Genomic DNA, 21,625 nt, shown 5'->3' with positions numbered 1-21,625 from the left:
TTAAACCAAAGCTATGTAATTTCGTTTGATGTTGGAAACACCAACCGAGTGTGTGTCGCACGGGCGTCCTGAGTTTCCGACGAGTGCTTCCACCACTACTGTCTGCTGCTGGAGGGGGCGTGACCTTTTCAGGAACTGGTGGCGTTGAAGCTCGGACAGAATTATGAGCCCGCAGTGAGCGAGAAGATTCTGACAATAGAGAAGAGATACAGCAATTTGGCAAATTACTAAATGGGTCACTGCCATTTTGTGACCATATAAAACAGCTTAAGGTTTTAATTGTTACACCTTTATATTTTCTCACCAAGAATCTGAAGACATTGACTAGGCCAGTCTAAGACAAGATCAGACTTTGATCTTAACTACTCTGTCATGAGTATTCGATTTACTCTCACCTCCTGTGCTCGGTGTGCTGTTAGTGATATTACTCGATGAAGGAGGTGATGAGTGTGCAAAGTGGCGTGCGGAACTACGCGTCCGTCCCGGAGCTGGGGTATCCGCTTTACCGTTGACCAGCTGTGGAGTCTGTTTTAGAGGGACATGCTGTCTGAGGGAAGGCGGACGGGACGGAGCTGGTGACGGCTCCTTCTTGGCGGTCACCCTGGATGATACGCGTCTTTTCCTCTCTGGGCTACAAGCAGTCAGAGAGAAAAGAGAGGGATTAGTCTTTAGCTTCAGGTTTGATTAGTAACAATAAAAGACAAATAGTAGTGCTTTACTTCTTTTTTTTTACCTGGATGCATTGCTGCTTGTGGGTGATTCGCTCCTCCTTCTCTTTGTTGTGTGCCGTGTCTGTCTGTCTGCGGCGTGTCGCGTCTGTCTGTCTGTCCCTCGTCTGGTCAATTTATCTGTCATGCCGTGGATTGCTTTGTAATCACAAAGGATGGGGCTGATATGCTCCTCAAACAGCGCAGAAAGCCGAAGACTCATGCTGTATATCTGCAAACACAAGGCACAACTGAAAATCAATAATAAAAGAAGAAGGAGCTGACTGTAGAAAGATCTGTCTGGGTTTGGAAGTGTCTTTTTGCGAATGATTCTCACCCGGGACTTTTTACTGGGTGTGTACGCTTTGGAATTGCTGAAAATGAGTCTGACATCCTTGGAAAGCTCAATGGGAGATGGATAACTTCCTTCAGTCAGCTTTTTTAGAACTGTGCCAAAGTCCATCGGAGAGTCGACTATTTGCAGGTAGTCCTACAGATGCAGACAGGAGTAGAAAAGGAAGAGAGAAAGAACAAAGACAATTAATATCAGCTACAGAATTGAAGCAGCACATGGCATCATAGGGTTTTGAATCATTCGTACCGGGTACTCCTGTAGGTCCACGGGTTCTCTAAAGGGCTCAGAGTCTTCACACTGAAAGATAAGGTCCAGCAGCTCCTTGCAGCGTCCTTTCCAAGCATGAGGATCGTAAGAACGAGGACGGTTCCGTAGCTGGCGCTGCATGGGCTGACGGCCCTTCACAGTAAATCCAAAGTTAATGGCACACACCAAAGTTAATGGCACACACTGCAGTGACTTACAGAAAGCTCTCTCTTTTACTACATCTCTTCTGAAATGCATGAAAGTGACCACTAGGGGTGTTTTATTTTCACTCACGAGCAGCCGACACCGATAAATGGTAACACTAGAAAATTTCTGAAGAAATTTAAACAGGGCCTGCCAAAGTGTGCCTGCCGGTTGGAACCCAACTTTCTGATGCTAAAAATGAGCTTCAATGCTAAAGTAAGCTACAATGTACTCAATAGCATGTGGAGAGTCACAAGCATGTTGAGTAACATGGACCTACACCATTCAGTATGTTAAAATTAATGTAGAAGCTAAAATTAGCCAAAATGCTAATGTTAGCCTAAATGCTTCCAGTGGCACGTAGGGCATCACTAGCATGTTGTCTTACAATGACTTCCTCCATTCAGTGTGCTAAACATGGTTATTAAATAGAACAATAGCTAAAACGCTTAACTTAGGGGAAAGGGTACTGCTAATGTGGGCAGTAGCTACAGCTAAAGTACTGTAATGTTCAAAAGTCTAACAAAAAAGGACATTGGTTTTAAATACTGTATACAAATGATTAAACACACAACTTTATTTACGTCCAGTGCCGTTACTATTGCAAAGGACGAGTACAAAAAGGAGGCTCATCTGAGGTCTTTAAAATGGCAGAGCAGTACTGACAAGAGGCTACTGCTAGTGTTTGTGCTAATGTTAATGTCTTCTGACTTTTACTTTTGCAAAAGTAAAAATCAAATGTTAGCTTCAGATTAACCACAAATATTGTTATTGTTAAAAAAAAACTATTTCTTCTGCTCTTTCGAAATAATACTTATCTTATACTACTTAACAAGAATCGTGCAGTTTGCGAATCTTTCAGAAAAGTGAAATTTATTTATTTACTTATTTATTTTTGTCATTGGCGGTAAATATATTATAAAACAGACGTTCAACACAAAACTAAAAATGTTATTTATACTTCGTGGCAGTTCGTTACTAGAAAAAACCGCTCATCTCTTCACACTAAATTAATTATTGTTTATAAAACATAAGCTCTTTTGAAATACTGCTTGTCTGCTTAGACAGAAGAAATTTATAGTTATCAAATTTTGCTAAAGTAAAAATCAGATGTTTATTTTGTGGCACTTGGTTACCTGAAAATGCGCTCATCTCTTAGCAACAGATAGACAACAAATATTGTTATTGTTAAAAAAAACATAAGATTTTTTCTGCTCTTTTGAAATTCTTTTGAAATACCACTTAACAAGAATAGTGCAGTTGGTGGCGCTCTGCCTTCTCTGTAGGAACTCAGTGTTTCGCCATCTCTGTAGTTCTCTACATCTCTGCCCTCCTCAGTGTTCTGTTGCTATGGTAACTAATCCTCTTTGAAAACTGTCATGTATGAGTGAGACACAGAGGGGGAGACAAAATTCTGTGTTTTGATTTGAATTTGGCTTGTTTTTTTCACTAGTTACGTCGCCATGGTTACTCGAAATGCCAACAGAAGTAATAGCTCGCATGCCCACATGTTTTGATATTTGTACTGTGGGGTTGCACGCAGCAGTACGAGCTGCGTTGAAAGGAGGAGGCAGTTATTTTGAGGTGTAGAGTAATAGCTGCCTTCCATGCATTGCTATGGCAGGCCCCAATAATGGCAATTAGTCATGTTACCTTATGATTTCGGGTTGATGTTCCTGGAGCATTATTATCCTCATCATCCTCCTCCTCATCCTACACAAGAAGAAAATGACAAGGGGCCCATAATAAATTATCCCACAGCCAACTGCAGCTTTATTTCAAGGAAGATGTTTGTTTTTTAAATGGAAATAACTGTAATTTACTAAAGCAAGCAATAGAGAAGCAACAGTCAAAACTAAATGTATAGAAAAATTACTAACGACGTAAAGTAGTATAGTGTGACAATGTATAGCACAGTATCCTTTTCCATACTATAGTAGCATAGCATGGCACAGCATACCAATGTGTAGTATTGTATATTATAGTACTGTATGTTATACAGTACTATAATTTACAGTGTAGTATGGCAATGTACAGTATAATACTATACTGTATAACATGATATTAAACAGTGTAGTATGGCTTGTATATACATTGTACAGCAATGTATTCACAGTATAAGATGGTTGTATTGTAGTAGAGTATAGAATAGCATAGCCATGCCATACTATACTATGCTAGTAGCATAGTACTAGTGCTGTAATATCCTATACATTGCTACACATTGTATAGAAATGTATAGTATATTATGGCACAGTATAATATAGATCTAGCATAGTATAGTACAGTATAGCATAGCATAGGAATGTATAGTATATTACAATGTATATTACAATTACAATGAATCTTTGCAAGGACTGCTCTAAGCTGCTTTTTATATTGACAGCATGTTATATTTTATTTTTATTTTGTCTACAATTGCTATTCAGTGGTGGTTGTTGTGTGTCTTGTCTCTATGCTGCTGTAACTGCGAAATAATTTCCCTGCTGGGATGAATAAAGTAATTCTATTCTATTCTATTCTAATGTAGTATTCTACAGTATGGCACAGTGTAGGTAAACACACCTCATCTTCAGAGTCAGAGAAGGTGGCCTTCTTCATGGTTTTGTACAGAGGCTTGAGATCTGTGAGACTTTGGTCCCTGCAGATCAAAGACAGAAACAGAAAGCAAATCAGCAACTAATGACTGGACAGGTTAAGAATTTCAGTGACAATGCAAGCTCAACATACTTAATAAACGCCAGCATGAGGTCAGAGACGAACTTGGCGGTCGTGACGATGAACGATCCCGGCTCGTTGAACGTCTGGGCGTTGTGTTCTATATAACGAACCTCCCACATTAAAGAGGAAAGGCGCCTGTAATAATAACAATAATGGGTTTTTTTTACAGACTTGCTCTCATTCCTACACACTGCTTGCGGCACAGCCTCAGGTGAGTTACCTGTAGAAGCGATTCACCAGCCTTTCTCGTATGGTGCTGAGATCGGTGACGTAGGCCACGACCGTGCAGTAGGACGGGTATGCCTGTAGATCTACCGGGAAGGCAAACGGTGCCGCCACGTCTGAAAGAGGCCGATATGTTTGACAGTAGACAGAGAAATAATGAAAACCGGTTAATGCTGGTGTGTTTTAAGCTGTAAGAAGCTCTGAAAATAGAAAGAGTGAAAGAAACAACAACCTTTGATTAGTAACAAAATGCAGGAAGTAAAGGTGTACGTTTAGTCAGAATACATATTGCTTTAACCAAAATATAAAAGTCAGGGGTTTTTTTCGAAACCGTTTTCCTAATTTGCATTTATCAGATGAGATAGCTCTGGTCAAACCTGGGAGGCAGAAAACCAGTGGAATAAATAAGAGATAACCGCGACAGAATGTGCTGGCTTCCACCAGGGGGAGCCCTCGGACTAGATTTCCTTTACAGTTTATGTTTGGTATAACATTACAAAAGTTAACTGTAATAAAAGCCAGCTCTTTGGTGTTTTATCTTAATATTCAACCAGCCTATTCCTGTGTTGAGCTCAGAATGGTGACTCAAAGCTGCTGGAAATGAGTCTGTGGCTCAATTTTACTTTCGCATAAAGGGAACTGCTGGTGACATCATACCGAGCATGCAGAGTTGGTCGATGGCTTTGATGATGCGTTCGCACTCCTCGGCCCGCGTGCGGCAGCCCCATTCACCATCCTGCGGGACGTACAGCAGATCTTTCTGCTCGTCTTCTGTCAGAGGGACGCTCGTGCCCAGCTCATCGGGAAACGTGGCTACAGCATGAGGAAGGGGCGAAACAGAAGGGAAAGTTTTCAAAATGATAAATGAAAGGGTTGTCTAGAATTAACATCCCAAATTTACGATCTTTGCTGCATGTCTTGTCCCTTTGCCATTCTGTTTGACAACTGTGAATAAAAGGTAGGTGCCACAAAGTCTGAGAAAAATGTATTAAAAGTATGAGACGCGTACCGTCGTCAGGGATGGGTTCCATGTCCCATGGGCTCATCTTCTCTGTGTCACCGTTATCCCAGCTGCATGGAAAACATCAGGGATCAGTCCTCTGTACCCTCACTTTCTATTCCTATTGATTTCATTTGTATTTCTGCTGACATGTATTGTTGCTTCCTTTTTTTTTTTAACTAAGTGACGACAGCGCATTGGAAAAGCGTTCTCTCCTTAGAGAGTTCATCTTTCTGAGCTTTACTTTCACGCTTATATACCTCAGGTCTTCAAATATCAATATCTGGCCAAGAGTAAAAAGAGAAGTTTTTAAATTATGTTTTCTTTAATTAGGAAAAAAAACTGTGGGGAAAAGTAACTCCTCTAAATTTAATAAATACATATCAGTCAGAGTTAGGTATAGGCTTCTTTTTTTCTTTTATCAGTCAGAGATGGATTTGCTGATGTGTTTTCAGATCACTGTCTTGTGCCTAAGTGAAATACACCATCTTGTGTTTAGACAACAAAAAAGTTGTCTTTTTTGACCCTCTTAGTGCTATCTGAGTCTTTTTTTTTTAGATATGCTACTAACATATAAGTTCCGCCGACTGTAAATCCTCATCTCTGAATCTAAAAACAGATCCTTTTGGACCTCCCACTCTTTCCTTTTCATCTTCAGTTCTCTCTATTTCTTAGAAACATATTTCATTTTGCTCTCTGGCTTCACTACGTGCGTACAATGTTTTTTAAACCTGATGGTCAGATAAAGATCCCTTGGCTTTTTTCAGACTTTACTACAACAAAACCACAAACCTTTTGGGGGAGTTTATGTGACAGTTCTGCAGTAACAGATCGCTACATTTAGCACAAAAATATGTACCTTTTTTGGTTTATGATAGATTCACAATATGCAACGCACTTGGTTATGCACTTTTATGGTTGTGCCCATTTAACTGCAACCCAACTGTGAAGTGAACAGGGGCTTTACCAGACGTTGTAGCACTGGAACAAACTGTCGGGATACTGGAGCTGGTAGGGCTCCTGACTCTCAATGGTCCCGAACCACCAGGCGTCGTCGATCACTGACCGAAACCTGTCGCCTGAGCAAGCGACACACAAGAAGTGTTTAGAGGCTTCTACCACATAAAAGTCACACTTCATGAGCCACATCCTGCAGGGGGTACTTCTATGTACAGTGAAGAGTGAATTTATCTGACCTATAGTCCACTGCCTCCTCCTAGCGTTGTCGAACTGTTGCCGCAACACCAGGAAGTCAATGACGTCAGGCATGTCATGGTACCTGCAGATGAGGTGTCAGTTAAAAATCAGAGAAACGATGCTACAGGACCAATCTAACAAAAACATCCAAAGATATAACCCACTTAAACACAAACACTCTATCAATTCAACTTAAAAAGCTGAAAAATGGCCAAATTCCCAGCATTTCTAGGTATTTGCTTAAGTCAAACTCTTACTTCATGGAGAAGGAGCCTCCTGTCAGCTTCCCTGTGTCAGGGTCCAGAAAGGCCAGCTTCAGGCAGCAGAGTGTGGGCAGACCCACCTCATATTTGATGCCAACTATCTTCATCAATTCCTGCTCCTGAAACGCAAATGAACGCAAATCGTCTCAAAACGGATCAATTGGCTAGCCTTGAAATGCAATTATTTTAGATACAGTTCAGACGTGTGTTTATATTTTTCCCCCCCAACATTTTCTTTCTGTGGGTGCTCTGGTTGCAATTTTCTGGCTGATCACCGATCTTTAAGAAGCTTGAAGTGAAAAAAATAAATATAAAGATGGTACTTCGGTTATCTGAACCAGAAATTTTTAGTCAGAAACCCATTTGGGGAAACAAATCAACTTGTGTGGAGCCGTGGAATTGTCTTTAGGAATTAAACCAAGGATGATTGTAAAACCTATTTAGGCTTAGATTTTCCAAAACCGCACTTAGAAATAAATAAAAGCAATTTCTTTGCTGATAAAAAGAGAGAGAGAGACACAGAAAAAAATGATTCGGATTTTATCAGATACCAATTTTTACGCCTGAAAAGTCGCTAAATATTGCAGCAGAGCAAGTTGATAACAGTGCGGTGACTGTTGTTGCATACAGAAATGACCAGGTGGAAGGGTCAACACCCTCTCTACCTTTGCAGACATAGATAAAATTGGTGGATAAGATCAGTTTCTCATGCAAGTATTGGCCGACTTCCATTATCCCAAAATTAACCAAATCTGGGCCGATTCATCGATGCACACCAAACCTTTTCAGTTTTCCGCTGCATTTCACGCCTTATGATCAAAAAATTCCCAAACAACACACTGGAACCCTAACACAAGAAAGTCTGCCATCCATGGACAAAATGGAACTATTTCCGCTCTGTTATGTCAAAAGGGACTTAACACACTGCAGAAAATAAAATCAAGAGTTACAGTGAAGTCGGACGGTTCTCTTCACGCTCCCAGATGTATTTTCTACACAAGGATGGCACCTTTTCAGCATTTCTTTTAAGCACAGACTATTTTTAGGAGAGAGAAAAATGACTTCCTATGTGAAAGTGAACCTGGACACGCCGTTTCTCAGACTAAGACGTATCGCTACAAGGTTCAGAGGTAGCAGAAAAAAGAATAACTAATTGCAGACAGCAATGAGACGGTAACCAATGATGAAATGATTGTAGCAGGTAATGAATTTTCAGAAACTGCTGCGTCTTTGTCCCAATCCCTTAAAGACGACTTTATTTTTGCTATTCCCTCTGGAGCCGCTTGTTAGACCCCACTGAAGCAGCCGCTGACAGGACTCCCATCAAACAGTGGTTATTACTGGATGTCAGTGTTAAAATCACAAATGGTTCAAATTTAAGATCAATCAAAGACTGCTAAATTATTTGCCACCCACAATGCGTTCAGGCGTCGCTGTCATTTATTTAGTGATAATTGTGATTTAATGAAGCAGAAGCGGCTTTAGCAGGACATTAAGATGTTTTTACTACTGTAAATAGATGGATGGAAACCCCAAAAAATCGAGTCAGTGAACGCACCATATGTGCACCAGTCTTTTCAGCAACAGGAAAGTGTTTCAAAATATACAAAGGTTGCAAGAAGTTGTTTGAAAAACGTGCAAAAAATTAAAAGTTTTTCTACTTGGTTTGCTGTTCACTCAGACGGCAACAACAGAAAGACTTTGAGTGAATAACAGGAAGGCTGAACAAAATCAGGGCAAGTTTAAAGTTTTCCATCTTGGTCTGTTATGAAACATGCCGGGTTATGAAATGTCTGGGACTCTTCTGGCAAAATCAAAGTTAAGGTAAGGGTTACATTCAGAAAGGGAATAAACTGCAGTTTACAGTAACTAAAAGCAGCGGCAACTTCGAATGTTTTTTCTTGTAATTTATTAGTACAACCCTACAACTGACATAGCCATATGTCAATTCAGCTCATATTATAAATAATACATCCAGGGGATGAAAACTTTTTTTATAGTAATTGAATTAGCCGGTTTCTTACCCGCAGCTCCATCTTGTGCCAGGGCTGTTTCTTAGGGTGGATGCTGAAAATCTTTTTTTGTTTGGCCATTTCGACGTAAGCTTCATGACCCTGCTGGAAGTAGTACACCTGCAGGCGAGCACAAAAATGCAACAGGTTACGTTTCGCGTGCGCTTAGCGTCGCAGCCTCGACGAGCGCCTGGATTCGCTGGAGAATTTTCAGGAAGCGTTGCGTACCTCGTCTCCCATCTGAGGAATGTAAGGACATCTGCGGGGAACCGTGTCTGTGATCCAGGCGGAGGGAAGCCATTCCTCCAAGGTCAGCCCTTGCTCCTGAAATTCATTCCTCTGAAAGTCACACACCGGGATAGATGTACAAAAATGTTCCAAATAAATGTCTCTAAGATGTAGTGCTGAAGCCCCTAAAACTAAAATCGCACTTTAACAAGGTTAAAAACACAAAATCCAGTGAGTGAGAGTCTAACAGACCTTCCTCTTCTCCTTTGGTTTCTTCTTCTTTGGTAATGCGCCATCTTTGTCTGCTTTCTCTTTCTTCTTCTCCTTCTTCCCCTCCCTTTTCTTGTCGCTGTCCTCCTCGGAGCCGCTGTTTTTCTTCTTCACTTTCACGCTCTTCTTGGGCGGCTCCAGGTTGATGCCGGCGTCTGCCGTCCAGTCAGAGTAATCGCTGGAGTAATCGCTGCAACAGAGCAACAACAACAACAAAGAAAAACAAACATAAAAAAAAAAATAATCAAAGAAAATTGTTTTATGAAAATGCTGTTTATGCAAGAAAAAATGTAACAGAGCCTGGCAAAAAATGTTCAGAAGTTTTGTCAAGATACAACAAACTTTTAAATAAATTGGAAAATAAGCCTCGACGAGTGACGTTTGTCAGCTTAAAAGTAACTTTTTATTAAATTTTCCTTTAGCTGTGAGCAGAAAATCATCATAAGTAACATAAATTGGCATTTTCAAGCATCAATTTGTGTAATTAATCTATATAATGAGACAAAGTTTATGAAATAAATGGGTTTAAAAATAATATTCTGATTTTCTGAAAGGGTCTGTGCATGCCTCTCTTTTAATGTTTATTTGTAAAAGTTATAACTTAATAAAATGTTGTTGTACTTCCTGTCAGTTACACACAATCACTATATAGTGAAAAGGAAATCCACTGATCCTGAATTAAAGCTATGCTGCCTTCACTGTACCCTGAGATTCTGAATTACAAACCCTTAATGTTGCTTTAATAACAGATATTGTCATGCGTGGATTATTTTCTTCATTCATCTTTGAAGATAAACTCTGAATTTTATATTGCAACAGAAGCACTATTTGCTCTTTCTCCCCAATCCAGACGTTGGAAATTCTGAATTTCTGTTTCCCAATGAATGTACATTTATTGCAACCTTCTGTTAAATAAAAAAAAAAAAAAAGTAAATCAAAATAAATATATGTAAATAAGATTTTCCTTTAAATGCAAAATTTCTGGTTGTGTATATTCAATAATGAATTATTTACCTGGAGCTGCTGTGCTCGTCTGGCCACGGCTCCTTCTCTTCTTCGTTCTTTTCATCCTCCGAGGAATATCCGTTAATTTGCCGAACCTCCACCTCTGCCTGAAAACACACATTATTTTAGCGTAAAACACACTAGTAAACAAGACTACATATTACCAGGGTTCACACTTTTTCCCACAGTAAAATTGAAGCACTTTTCAGGGTAAGATTTCAAAATTTGGACACAAAAAGAACAATAGAAATCAACTTAAAAAGACAATTTACAATTATATAACATTTATTATTATTAATAATGTCTTTTGAAAGTATTCCACATTCTACCGAAGGGATAAGGTGAAGTAAAATATAAAAAAAACGTAAATCCCCCAATTTCAACAACATTTAATGTATAAAATATAAGTCAACTTTTATTTCAATTACACAGATCAATAATTCATTGAGCCATTAGGAATAATAAATATTCATTACATTGAAACAATGCGACCAAATCTGCTCAAATTAAATGCTAAAAGAAAACATACAAAGAAAGTTACAAAGAAAATGTATAAAAAGTGTTCTTGCTAAGTTTTCAGGCATTTTTAATAATTTAAACTAATCAAAAACAAAAAAAAGTTTGGTCTGAAATTACTTCAGTCAGAAAAAATGTCTTTCTACAAGGCATATGAAAATATCTGGTTTCAAATGTAAATGACGTTTTCCAAATTTAGGTTTTGCACGTTGAATTGCACTTTATCACAACACTGTGCAGTTTGAATACCAAGCACTTTTAAGGAGTTTATAGAGAAATCAAGCAATTGAAATTCAAGCATTTCAAACACCCTGGTAAACACTGTATTATGTCAACATATAACAATAATAATAAAAGTGAAAAATGTAAAAATCAATCCACACGAGCGTTACATGTACCTCTGAGGTGCTGTCGTCGTCGTCAGCAGCCTCTGCGCTCTGCCGACTCGTCTCCTCCATGGCGGCACGAGTGTGGTAGCCGTGGTTACCCTGACTCTTCCTCCCCTCGTCTACCGCGCACTCTGACGTCGGGTGAACCTTCGCAACAGATAACGAAGGGGAAAGTTTACTTGATGCGTTACCGGATGCAGAAAAAAAAGAAAGAAAAAAAACATTTGGTTAACTCCCGCACCCTGCTCTCCTTGGGGAGCGAGTGGATCGTGCGTCTCCTCCTTTCCGACTGATAAATATTGATCTCCTCGTCGCCTTTAGCCTCGCGCCACGTCACTTGTTTCCTGCGCACGTACACAAACCAAGGTGTTCTTGAGAGGAAAGTCTTGTAGAAAGCTCGACTGCATGGATGGGGATCTTTTAAAAGTTTTACCTGACGGAGGCGTCCTCCAGCTCAGGGACCAGCACCCGGCGGCTCCAGGCCACCAGGTCGCCCTCCGTGGCCATCTGGCTGCGGGGGGCGTTGCTGTGCATCTGGCGGACGCCCTCGATCTGGCCGCTGCGCCGGAGACCGACGTTGGGAGGGGAGTGGACCTCAGTGGGAGAACCGACAGAACCTAAAGGGAAACGGTGTCAAAAATGGTTTTATTTACAACCACAGCATCCAAAAGACTTGCTGGATTTAATGAGGGTGCAGTTATAGTGGATACATTTACATTTAGTCACATTTGTACTTTTAAGGGATTTTATGCGATAGATCAAACAAAGTGAATCGGAGGATAAATGAGTTTGAGCTCTATTTAAAAATATATTAATAATAAAAGGGTGGCACGCTTCTGTATTCAGCTGTGCACATATTTTGGTCTCCACCAGCTTTCTGCCTATTTTCCCTCCAAAACAGATTAAATAAATAGCTGGGCGACGTGGCTTAAAAATAAAATCTCAGACTTTTTCATACCAAATTCAATTTCCAATTTTAAATGTCATTTTTCTTACTTTCTTCTCTTGAATCAATCAATGAGTCACGTTTATTTGTGGAGCACAGTTCAAAATGCTTTACATCATAAAAACCCCAAAATAAAAAGTCATAAAAACAACATATCACCAATTTGATAAGCAGTAGCAAACATTTCATTTGATCAAGTACAAATGACAGAATATATCTAAAAAATAAAAAAGAAGGTTTTTATTTCAATAACTCCTTTTTGTAGTTAACCTGAATTCAAAGTCAAAATAAATAGGAGCTGTAAAATAAACAAGATGGTAGTTCTTGGGTGGACTCACATCACTATGGAAACCCAAGAAAGTGCAGAAATTGTTTTTTAGATTTTCTAAAAGTGAAATCTTCAAAAGCAGAAGCATGGATGAAATAGAAATCCTTCCTACCTCTGCTGGCCCTGGTGTTCGCTCCAGACCCTCCGGCGGCAGAGGCGTCGTTGGCTCCCATCCTTTGGTCCTGCTCTTGCTGCAGCCTCTGGATCATGGTGTCCAGCGGACTGGGCCCGTCCACCGCCTGCTCGCTCACCACTTGGTTCAGGCCTGACAGGAAGTGAGAAATCAAGTCCACAGAGAAAAAGCCAGCGGCAGGAAAAACATACTTTTTTGTAAGAAATATAGCAACAAAGCCTCACTGGCAGAATTTGAGCCAAGACCTTAAAGTGGCATTACATTAAAATAGATTTCCATGTCATTGACTACTGATTACTACCAAGATTTGAAAAAAATATATATAATTAAATCTGATTTTAATTCCAGTACCGCCTTTTTTTTAAAGCCTTTCATTATGTGCATTTGAGAAATTCGAACATTAATATTATGCTAACATGTAAAGTCTTCATCTTGAGAAAGGCATTTCTGATTAGGTGCCTGATGAGCAGATTGAGGCAGAGGAGAACGACTCGTGTTTGTTCCTTCAGGCAGGCATTTTAAAAAAAATAAAAACAAATGGAGACGATCTGAGCTGACGTACCGGAGGAAGTGACCCCCATCTGAGGGATGAGCTGCTCATCCCGGCAGCCCTCCCGGCCCGGCACCAGCCGCTGGTACCTGGGCGGGTGGGGGTTCCCGTCCACGTCCACCAGGAAGGGCGGGGGCATCAGGTGCGGCGCCTGCTGGGTCTGCTCGTCCAGGACGTAGTTGTTGGCGTCCCGGATCAGAGGCCGGTAATCGGTGTGGAAAAACATCTGGTCGGCAATCTGAAGGCAGTTGTGTTGGATATTAACGATTGCAAACAACATTCTGGTTATGAATGTCAAAGACGGCGCACCTTGTCATATTTGCCGCTGGAGCCAAAGCCGAAGATGAGCAGGTGACCGTGGGAGTCGGTGGCGGCGAAGTGCTGCCCATCAGGACTACATTTACAGTCAAACAATGCTCCGTGTCCCTGGCCTTCAATCTGCAGAAGAAGAGCGAGACGAGGAAGAAGGTGGACGTTTGTGGGCTTTCCAAACCTTGAAATCATCTAAGCATTTTCAGGGATTTAAAGCTCCATACGAACCCTGCGGCTGACGGACAAGGCAACACAATGACAACAGAAAAAAGGCATTTTCTGCACAGCAACAATTTTATGAACAACCTTCTATGTTTCCCAGTGAGTCATGTCACTACTCCACATGTGGGAATGCTGTGGTTTTACTGTCTGCCCTTCCTGCCAGTAACTTCCCAACATGTCTGCTGGCCAGAACCAACAGAGCCACACCCCCAAAACCTGAAGCTTCAACAGAAAAATTGAAAGAGCAAAACAGCAGCTAGGGTTTTGCTTAAATTTTTGGGATTCACTCAACCCCACTGGAGCACTACAGAGCGACAAATTTGTGCCCAGGTCTTAACTTCCTGGCTTTAATGTTGTCATGCTGTTTTTTCCTTATAATGTAACCTATTTTACAAAGTGTACCACTCCCTCCTGCAGCAAAACAGCACCACAACACGATGCTACCACCTCTGTGCTTCACAGTTTGGATGGCAAAATGCTGTGAATTAAACTTGTAGAGGCCAATAGAGCCAAACATTTGCACTGTGTCCAAATGCTGAAAGGAATTTTAGCAACTTCTGAATTTAAAGAAAGAAAATAAAACCTCTCTCCTTCATTTTTGTGGTTTTTAGCGAGTTATTCTCATAGTATCGAAGAACCTAAAACAGGGTTTCTGTGGGTTTCACCAGGTCAAATTTAAGACTTTTTAAAACAATTACGAATGGAATTTAAGACGTAACTTTGTCCAGCAAACTTGTGATTAATTTGCACCCGGTGTATGTTAGTAATGAGACAAAGAATAAATTGCAGAAAAGTCCAGCGAGAAAAGAAAAATCCATAGAATATAGCAGTCGAGACAAAATTCAAGACCTGTAATGTATTTAAGGCCAACTTACTTTTTAAAAATTACTTTAAGACATTTTAAGGCCTTCATTTTAGGTACATGACAACAGACTTAAATTTATGGTGTTTAAGGATGCATGGACATTCTGTAAAACAGAAAACTTAAACCTGATGTACTATATCTATTTCCAACTGTGTATCAGAGTTTAAGACTGTGACATGACAAAATGTGGACACATTCCGACTATTAACCCTCCTGTTATGTTGCAAGTCAAATTGACCAGTTTAAAAGTTTAAAGAAATTTAAAAAATAGTTGGAAGTGTTATGTTTTTTTTTTACTTTTTCTATTTGTCTTAATAGGTGCACTCTACATATAAATTGAAATTTTATTCATTTTAAACATTTGCAACCCCCCACCCTGCGTCTACTTTTTACATAGATACCGTTTGGGTCAATTTGACCCAGCAATAAAAAAAATTTCCAATTCTATACGTTTCCTTGCAGCTATGAACCATATTTCACCACACACACACAAACCCATCTTCTCAGCATTCTCTTCCTTCACTAGGAAACTGCGAGAAAGCAGGTGTTCATACAACTTTTGACGGGAACATTTTCTGTTCCCGTGGCCAACTCCACCCACACTGAGTGGACACTCAGCAGAAGTGGAGAAAAACATAAATACTCTCTGCATGACTCATTTGTCTTTATTTTAATCAGCGGGTCAATTTGACCCAGAACAGTATGTGTGTCTCAAATTCAATTATAAAGATCGCCTATTGGAAAAAAAAAATCCAAAATGTAATATAAATTTTTCAAGGAAATTACTGTTTTTTTGTTTGTAGGTTTTTTTTCAGTGGACATTAAAAATGTAAATTCCATTTTTTATGTCCAAATGAGTAAATGAGTAAGTTGTCATCATTGATCCTTTATTTGTTAGAAATAAAAAAACATCATTGCACAAATATTGAGTGAAATGGTTAGTATTGGAGTTAATAATCAGATACAAAAATGTTTAGGAGGAATTTTTTAGTTTCTGACACTATTGCATGATTAAACACTTCCTGGGTCAAATTGACCCACGAACATTTTTGCTGTACCTCAGAAACAAACATAATAGGCGGGTTAAGGCGTTTGCATTAATACTGTTAATGCAAACATTGGCTGCCAAACACTATTAATTTAACAGTGTAGTTCTCTTCCCATCATCCACCTGCTACTCATCTTAACACAGACCCAGGAGCAGAATTTAGTCAAAGTTAATGAACTTTACTTGCAGTAATGATCTAACTGAAATCCGAGCTTTGTCTCAATCACACACTCCCGTTGCAGTTCAGCACCAAAACTGAGACCAAGACTTTTTGGCCAACTGATCAGCTTCCTTAGTGACTCATGTTCTGAAACTGTGATTAGGACTGTCATCGGTTCCCATAGAGACAAAGACAAAAGGATGCAACCGTAATAAATACATTGGAAGAGTTATCACAATGGTACATTTCGCAGAGGGAATCATAACGAGATGATAGAAAATTACACCGAGGTGATTTAAGGTGAAAGATATCAGGATCTTCGCTCGACTTGTTGCAGAACAACACAGATTAGCAAACGAGTGAGAAAAATGAGAGACCCACCATGTTGAAATAAGAGCGGATCTTGACTCCTCTCGCCAGATCCCAAACGATGCAGTTTCCGTCGTGCCCGGCCGAGAAAAGGATCCTCGGATCAAACGGATGAGGCTCGAGGACAAACACTTCATCTTCATGACCCTGCCAAAAAAAAACAGCAACAGCTCAATTAAGGAGGGATAAACGCATGCAAAACGCTGGCTATAAACATAATTATAGGGAGAAGTAAAATCCAAGATTTTAGCTTGTTGCCATAAAACTAAAAGCAGTTTAACTGGAATCTAAAGCACACAGATTAGAGTTTTGTTTTTATATGGACTATTGTTAGTCAGTGTCCAACGGGCCACATCCATCAAATGCCATCTGGGAGGCTGTTGTCACCAACAATAAAATAACAAGACGGGGAGGTCTATGGCAGGCGGTGTTGTGAAATTATGAGCTGGGGAACAAAGTAGGCCCTGGAGGTTTCACCGGCATCGGTAAAATGATGGCCGTGTTGAGCTACTACAGCCTATAAACAGCACGAAAGAACAAAAACAAATCTCTTTTAATTCTAAGGTTTTTACATTAAAGAGAAAATTGAATAAAAAAGGTGCAACGCTTTAAATCAGCTGCAAAGGACAGCGATTATTTGGGATTATTTCTTCTTAATTTTTATAATATTCTCAGAATTTATGTAGGAAATATTAACCTTCCACGAACTTTAATAGCCAGATCTTATCTTTGAAAATAACATTGATGAAATTGGCTTCCGGTTTTCATAGTGAGTGTCTGGGAGGTACCTCTGTAACTCAGTCAGGTCACCTTTATTTCATTACGGAAAACATATCCAACGCTGCAGTGATCTTGAGAAATGCGGATTTGATTTGATTTTTTAAGTTTGCATTCAGCGCTCTCTTTATTTGGCAAGTTATGCAATTATTTTTACATAATTCAGGTCAACCCAGTTTTAGAGTCCCAGATCCAGTTTAACCTTAATTTAAAGTGGCTTAGACACATACCAGGTAGTAAATTAACCACTTTTTCAGTTTCTGACTGAATCTGCAAGTCAAAAACAAAAATACTGATGGATGTAACGTTAGAAATTCATGGACATATTGTATATTTTTCTTCTCTAACTGCTTAATATGCTATTATTTTTCCTATGTTGTAAATTTGTCCTAATTGTAAAGTTTCTTACTCTTAATTTGACCTTTTTTCCAGAAAGTATTCACAATGTGTCTCTTTTCTTCACTTACTTGAATGTGTTTTCTTGGTTTTGTGTCTTTAATAAATTAGCAAAAAGTTTAAAAAAGAAAAGTTCCATAATTGGATATTTGTGTGTAGAATATTCTATTCTATTCTAAAATCAAGGACAAAGTATGTCAAATTTAAAAATCCCTGTTAAAAACTTTACATATATTAACAATTATTAGACTTTTGCCCTTTAGAGAGGAAGATAGGAAAATGTATGGATTTAAAAAAATATACTTTTTCAACACCCAATTTCCACGGAAAATGATAAAAACTAATTCTGTACTTTTCCAGCATTTTAAAAGACTGAGGAGTCAAACTTAAAGTCTTCTGTCTAACAGTTAGAGATTTACGGTGGCGGAAAGCCGTAGAGACAATTGGGCCAACAATTTGAAAACGACGTGAGCGTCTGATGAAGTTAAGCAGAAACTGACTACTTGATGTTAAATACACATTGAATTAGTTTCAGAGTTTAAACGTTCAGACGCCTCTTACCATCAGGACATGGACCAGATTCCCGGTGGTGGAGTTCCACACCTTCAGCGTCAGATTATTGGCGGCGGTGATCACAGTGCTGTCATGGCGATCCCATGCCACCATGGTAACCTTAAGCTTAGTGACCTTGTCTTCCAGTGGAGGAGGGTTGTATTTCCTGATGGGAAGATTAAAAAAAAATGCAATAAGACTAACAGCAGGATTTTTTAATAACTTAATTTGTCTTATTTTTTCCACTCTTTTATGCAAAAAAAAAAAAAGAAAGAAATTAAGCAATAAAGCTGACAGCAAATAGTTCTTATGTATAAGTTATCCATTTGCCCCATTTTTACTTAAGTTTGATTTCTTTCCATTTTAGAATAAATGCACATTTTCGATCAGAAATATTTGCGGCTGCAGGATTTTAAATTTTTACACAAAAAGCGCAAAATTGCAAAAAAAAAAAAAAAACTTCATATGAAGACAAACACCAAAACTAAACTTAAATGTCTTACTTAACGAGGTGATCAGTGATATACACCTTTAAATTTAGTCAATTTTTAAATCAATATCTTTAAGGAAAAGTAAAATTCACTCAAAACTAAAACCGTACCTTGTTTTATGGAATCTTTTGAAAAACTGAAGAAATTTAAAACTTCAGCTAGCACATCTAAAATACTAGAGAGACGAACCAAGAAATCGTCCTTTCTGATCAGCAAAGAAATAAATAAACCATAAGGTAAGTGCCACAGTGTTATGCTAACCACAGCACTCTTCGGCGTGGAAGGTAATACTGCAAGAAGACGACTAAAAGTTAGCTATTTTTAGTGTGGTGTTTAAAAGAAAGGGTCAGGGAAACAGATGAAAAAAGAACTATTTAAAACAAAAGATGTGAGATTTAAAAGTGCTGGCAGCCTTTTAGAAATCTCAGAGAGAAGATCTATGTTCCCTAAGGACTCCACACAGAGGCTGCTGGTTGTACTTAATGACAGCAACACCCTAATTGCTTTAAAAAAAAAAGATCCATGACAGTTTAAAATGGCATCTCTGAACCGTTTAGTCCTTTAAAAAAGTGTTTCAAACACTTCTTTTTAAAAAAAAAAACAATAGAATAAAAAGAAAGGTCTGACAGATATTTTGTATTTTACTGATGAAAATAAACTACATGCATATTGAAGAACATTTTTCATTTTACATTTTTCTTGCTAGAACCAAAGCAATTTTACCTTACGAGTAGTAATTTAAAGTCTGGCCTTGTACTTCTTGGAAGGAGCTTGTGGCCTTGAACGTATCAGTAAATGTCTCAGGGTCTTTTTCTTCCAATTCTCTCAGCAACCTCAAGTTCAACCTCCATTGTTGCTCATCAATTGTTCAGAAGAAACGGCTGTGGCTATTTATGAACCCAATATTCAAATTCAACCATCCAGGCCTGCTTTCTTCAGCAGGCCTGGAGTCGCAGCAGTGAGTACTGATTGGTGAATCCCTGAAGGACTTAATGGCTGCCTCCCATCGAACCAGTAGAAATTCATTTTATACCAGAGTTCTGCTTAAAGACAGAAGAGGGTGTAGTTAAAACCGAGAAATCGGGTTGCAACTTGCACTGGTTGATTTTCACTTTAAGCCCTCATCAATAATTTGTCGGACAAATTGCAAGTTTTGTCCGCCCTGAGCTTTTTCGCTAATCGGAAAAAGCTTAATCTTTTTCCAATTAGCGAATGCGCTATGCCAAAATACACTCAGTTTATTTGGTATTTATTTTGTACAATTGCCCAACTTTACAGATCAAAATACAAATAAATAAATGTTACAGACATTTTAATATAACTAAAATATTCAGTATGTTGTGTTATTTTCCAGCAGAGTATATAATTGTTGCTATGTTCTTGTGAATGAAAGGTAATTAGATCATGCTCTAAATAATCTGCAATTAACGATTATTGTAGTGATCAACTATTCCATCAAGTATTCTGACAATTAATCAATTAATTGTTTAAAACAATTGCCACATCCTGCAAATTTTTCATTTAAATACTTAAGCCTTTCTATACTATATTATAAATACATTAAAAGATGCAAGTAAACAAATAATAAAATAAGAAAAAAATAATAATAATTCAGCAAATGGTTCATTTTAGTCTCTACTCCAGTTAACGATTAGTCGATTATCAAATCAGTTGACGATTATTTCAAAAATTGTTCATCATGATTATTGCATTTAGTCACTTGAGCCCTACAATTATATAAGGTAAAAGCTATTGGAGATTTTTATGACATGCTTAAACATATCTGCGGTTCATTCAGGCTGCAAGGGAGCGAGAGAGAGCAGGACGTTTCAGTAGGTAACAATGAGGCTGAAAGGTTTCAATGTCATGGAAATCAAAAGGGTTCAGGTGAGGATTCAGAGACCTTTGGTACTATATAATACTGTCTTGCATTATAAGTCAGTCCTTTTAAAGGACTGCGTCGGTCCATTTCACATTTAAACCGTAAGCATCAGAAAAAAAACAACAAAAATTTTTTCTACAAGTCATTTTTGTTTTTAGATTTCTCCTTTATAATTTCACTTCTGCCTTCCAGAGTTAATCTACACAGCATCCTGATGAATTCAAGGAAACGATCACAATGATTTCCCAGAAAATGTCTTCTTTTTTTTTTTACTGAATTAAAAAATAAACAAGGAAGCAAAACAGGGTTTTGCTCAAGGCCCCAAAATTATTCGAAGCATTTTTGGCAGCCATGCACACACACATACACCCCCGCACGCACCCCCACACACACTTACCCAGGCAGTTTGGTCTGCATATCCAGCAGAATGCTCTTCCAGCCCTGAGGCTGCAGCTGCCAGATCCGAGCCGTACCATCCCTACTGCCACTCACAAACCTACAGCACATAAATATATACGAAGCACTGAGAAGGAGGACTAGTTCAGCTTTGTATTACAAATCATTTTCCTTCATGCACAGAAATCAAATAAAACCTGAAATCTATTTTCTGTGTACCTTTGCATATTTGTACATCTTTCTCCCTGCTTAGATTGGGGCGACTCGGAGGGGTGGGAATAACAGCTGAGCGTTTTTTTTGTTTGTGCGAACCCCATGCGGCCACGCTCAGCTCAACACTGAGCGCACACGGTGTGAAAGAATAACTGAGTTTACTTGTGTGGGACACAGAGAGTGTGTAACAGCGTGCATCAGGCATTAACTAAAGGTGGCGTATTCTGCTGACACAATCAAGCCGCAGCACCCAGAGCTTCCCTTAAGAACAGCCCTTCAACAGCTAGGCATATCAAAACCTGATATTTTTACCGTGTAGCTCTGAGGCAAACAACTTACCTGTCACTGCAGTGGGAGAACTGGATGCTGTCAACTTTATCCTATGTAAAAAATAATAATAATAATAAAAGTACTGTCAGAAAGCACATTGGGTTTTTTTATTTTTTTTTTTACCAAATCATAATCAATTACCCCAGCTGTTAAAAATGCTTCCACCTACAGACAAAATCATGTTTCTCCACAACAGAATGAAGTATTCAGACTCACTGTGTGGGACTCCAGCTCAGAGATCTTCTCTGGTTGACCCGACCCAAAGTAGTACACCCTAATGATGTGATCGGTGCTTCCTGTTGCGAGGAACATCCCAC

The 21,625-nt window shown here is 39.0% G+C and overlaps 1 protein-coding gene and 1 long non-coding RNA gene across 3 annotated transcripts in view; one reads left to right on the top strand and one right to left on the bottom strand.

Annotated features, from left to right (window-relative positions):
* LOC111611415 overlaps positions 1–21,573 on the top strand; it is a 27,283-nt gene extending 5,710 nt beyond the window's left edge. The window contains exon 3 of the long non-coding RNA XR_002754042.1: positions 21,505–21,573. This is a non-coding gene — a long non-coding RNA (uncharacterized LOC111611415). The remainder of the gene's footprint in view (positions 1–21,504) is intronic.
* phip (pleckstrin homology domain interacting protein) overlaps positions 1–21,625 on the bottom strand; it is a 39,798-nt gene that overhangs the window by 5,018 nt on the left and 13,155 nt on the right. The window contains exons 11-39 of one of the 2 annotated variants that reach the window (XM_023348119.1): positions 21,525–21,625; positions 21,318–21,358; positions 20,767–20,865; positions 18,006–18,162; positions 16,284–16,418; positions 13,605–13,733; positions 13,308–13,533; positions 12,725–12,877; positions 11,772–11,955; positions 11,580–11,682; positions 11,348–11,485; positions 10,443–10,540; positions 9,411–9,618; positions 9,159–9,269; positions 8,943–9,050; positions 6,913–7,037; positions 6,655–6,737; positions 6,426–6,537; positions 5,468–5,529; positions 5,116–5,271; positions 4,454–4,574; positions 4,243–4,368; positions 4,078–4,153; positions 3,166–3,225; positions 1,309–1,461; positions 1,045–1,197; positions 734–939; positions 396–631; positions 46–189 (exon numbers count right to left, since the gene is read on the bottom strand). In XM_023348119.1, coding sequence (XP_023203887.1) covers positions 46–189; positions 396–631; positions 734–939; positions 1,045–1,197; positions 1,309–1,461; positions 3,166–3,225; positions 4,078–4,153; positions 4,243–4,368; positions 4,454–4,574; positions 5,116–5,271; positions 5,468–5,529; positions 6,426–6,537; positions 6,655–6,737; positions 6,913–7,037; positions 8,943–9,050; positions 9,159–9,269; positions 9,411–9,618; positions 10,443–10,540; positions 11,348–11,485; positions 11,580–11,682; positions 11,772–11,955; positions 12,725–12,877; positions 13,308–13,533; positions 13,605–13,733; positions 16,284–16,418; positions 18,006–18,162; positions 20,767–20,865; positions 21,318–21,358; positions 21,525–21,625 — 3,804 coding nt within the window. The remainder of the gene's footprint in view (positions 1–45; positions 190–395; positions 632–733; positions 940–1,044; positions 1,198–1,308; positions 1,462–3,165; positions 3,226–4,077; positions 4,154–4,242; positions 4,369–4,453; positions 4,575–5,115; positions 5,272–5,467; positions 5,530–6,425; positions 6,538–6,654; positions 6,738–6,912; positions 7,038–8,942; positions 9,051–9,158; positions 9,270–9,410; positions 9,619–10,442; positions 10,541–11,347; positions 11,486–11,579; positions 11,683–11,771; positions 11,956–12,724; positions 12,878–13,307; positions 13,534–13,604; positions 13,734–16,283; positions 16,419–18,005; positions 18,163–20,766; positions 20,866–21,317; positions 21,359–21,524) is intronic. The other variant, XM_023348120.1, reaches the window with a different exon arrangement.

The sequence above is a fragment of the Xiphophorus maculatus genome, chromosome 15, assembly GCF_002775205.1.
Source record: "Xiphophorus maculatus strain JP 163 A chromosome 15, X_maculatus-5.0-male, whole genome shotgun sequence".
Taxonomy (NCBI): Eukaryota; Metazoa; Chordata; class Actinopteri; order Cyprinodontiformes; family Poeciliidae; genus Xiphophorus; species Xiphophorus maculatus.
Note: the sequence above shows the minus strand (reverse complement) of the source record. Positions and strands in the feature narration are given on the sequence as shown.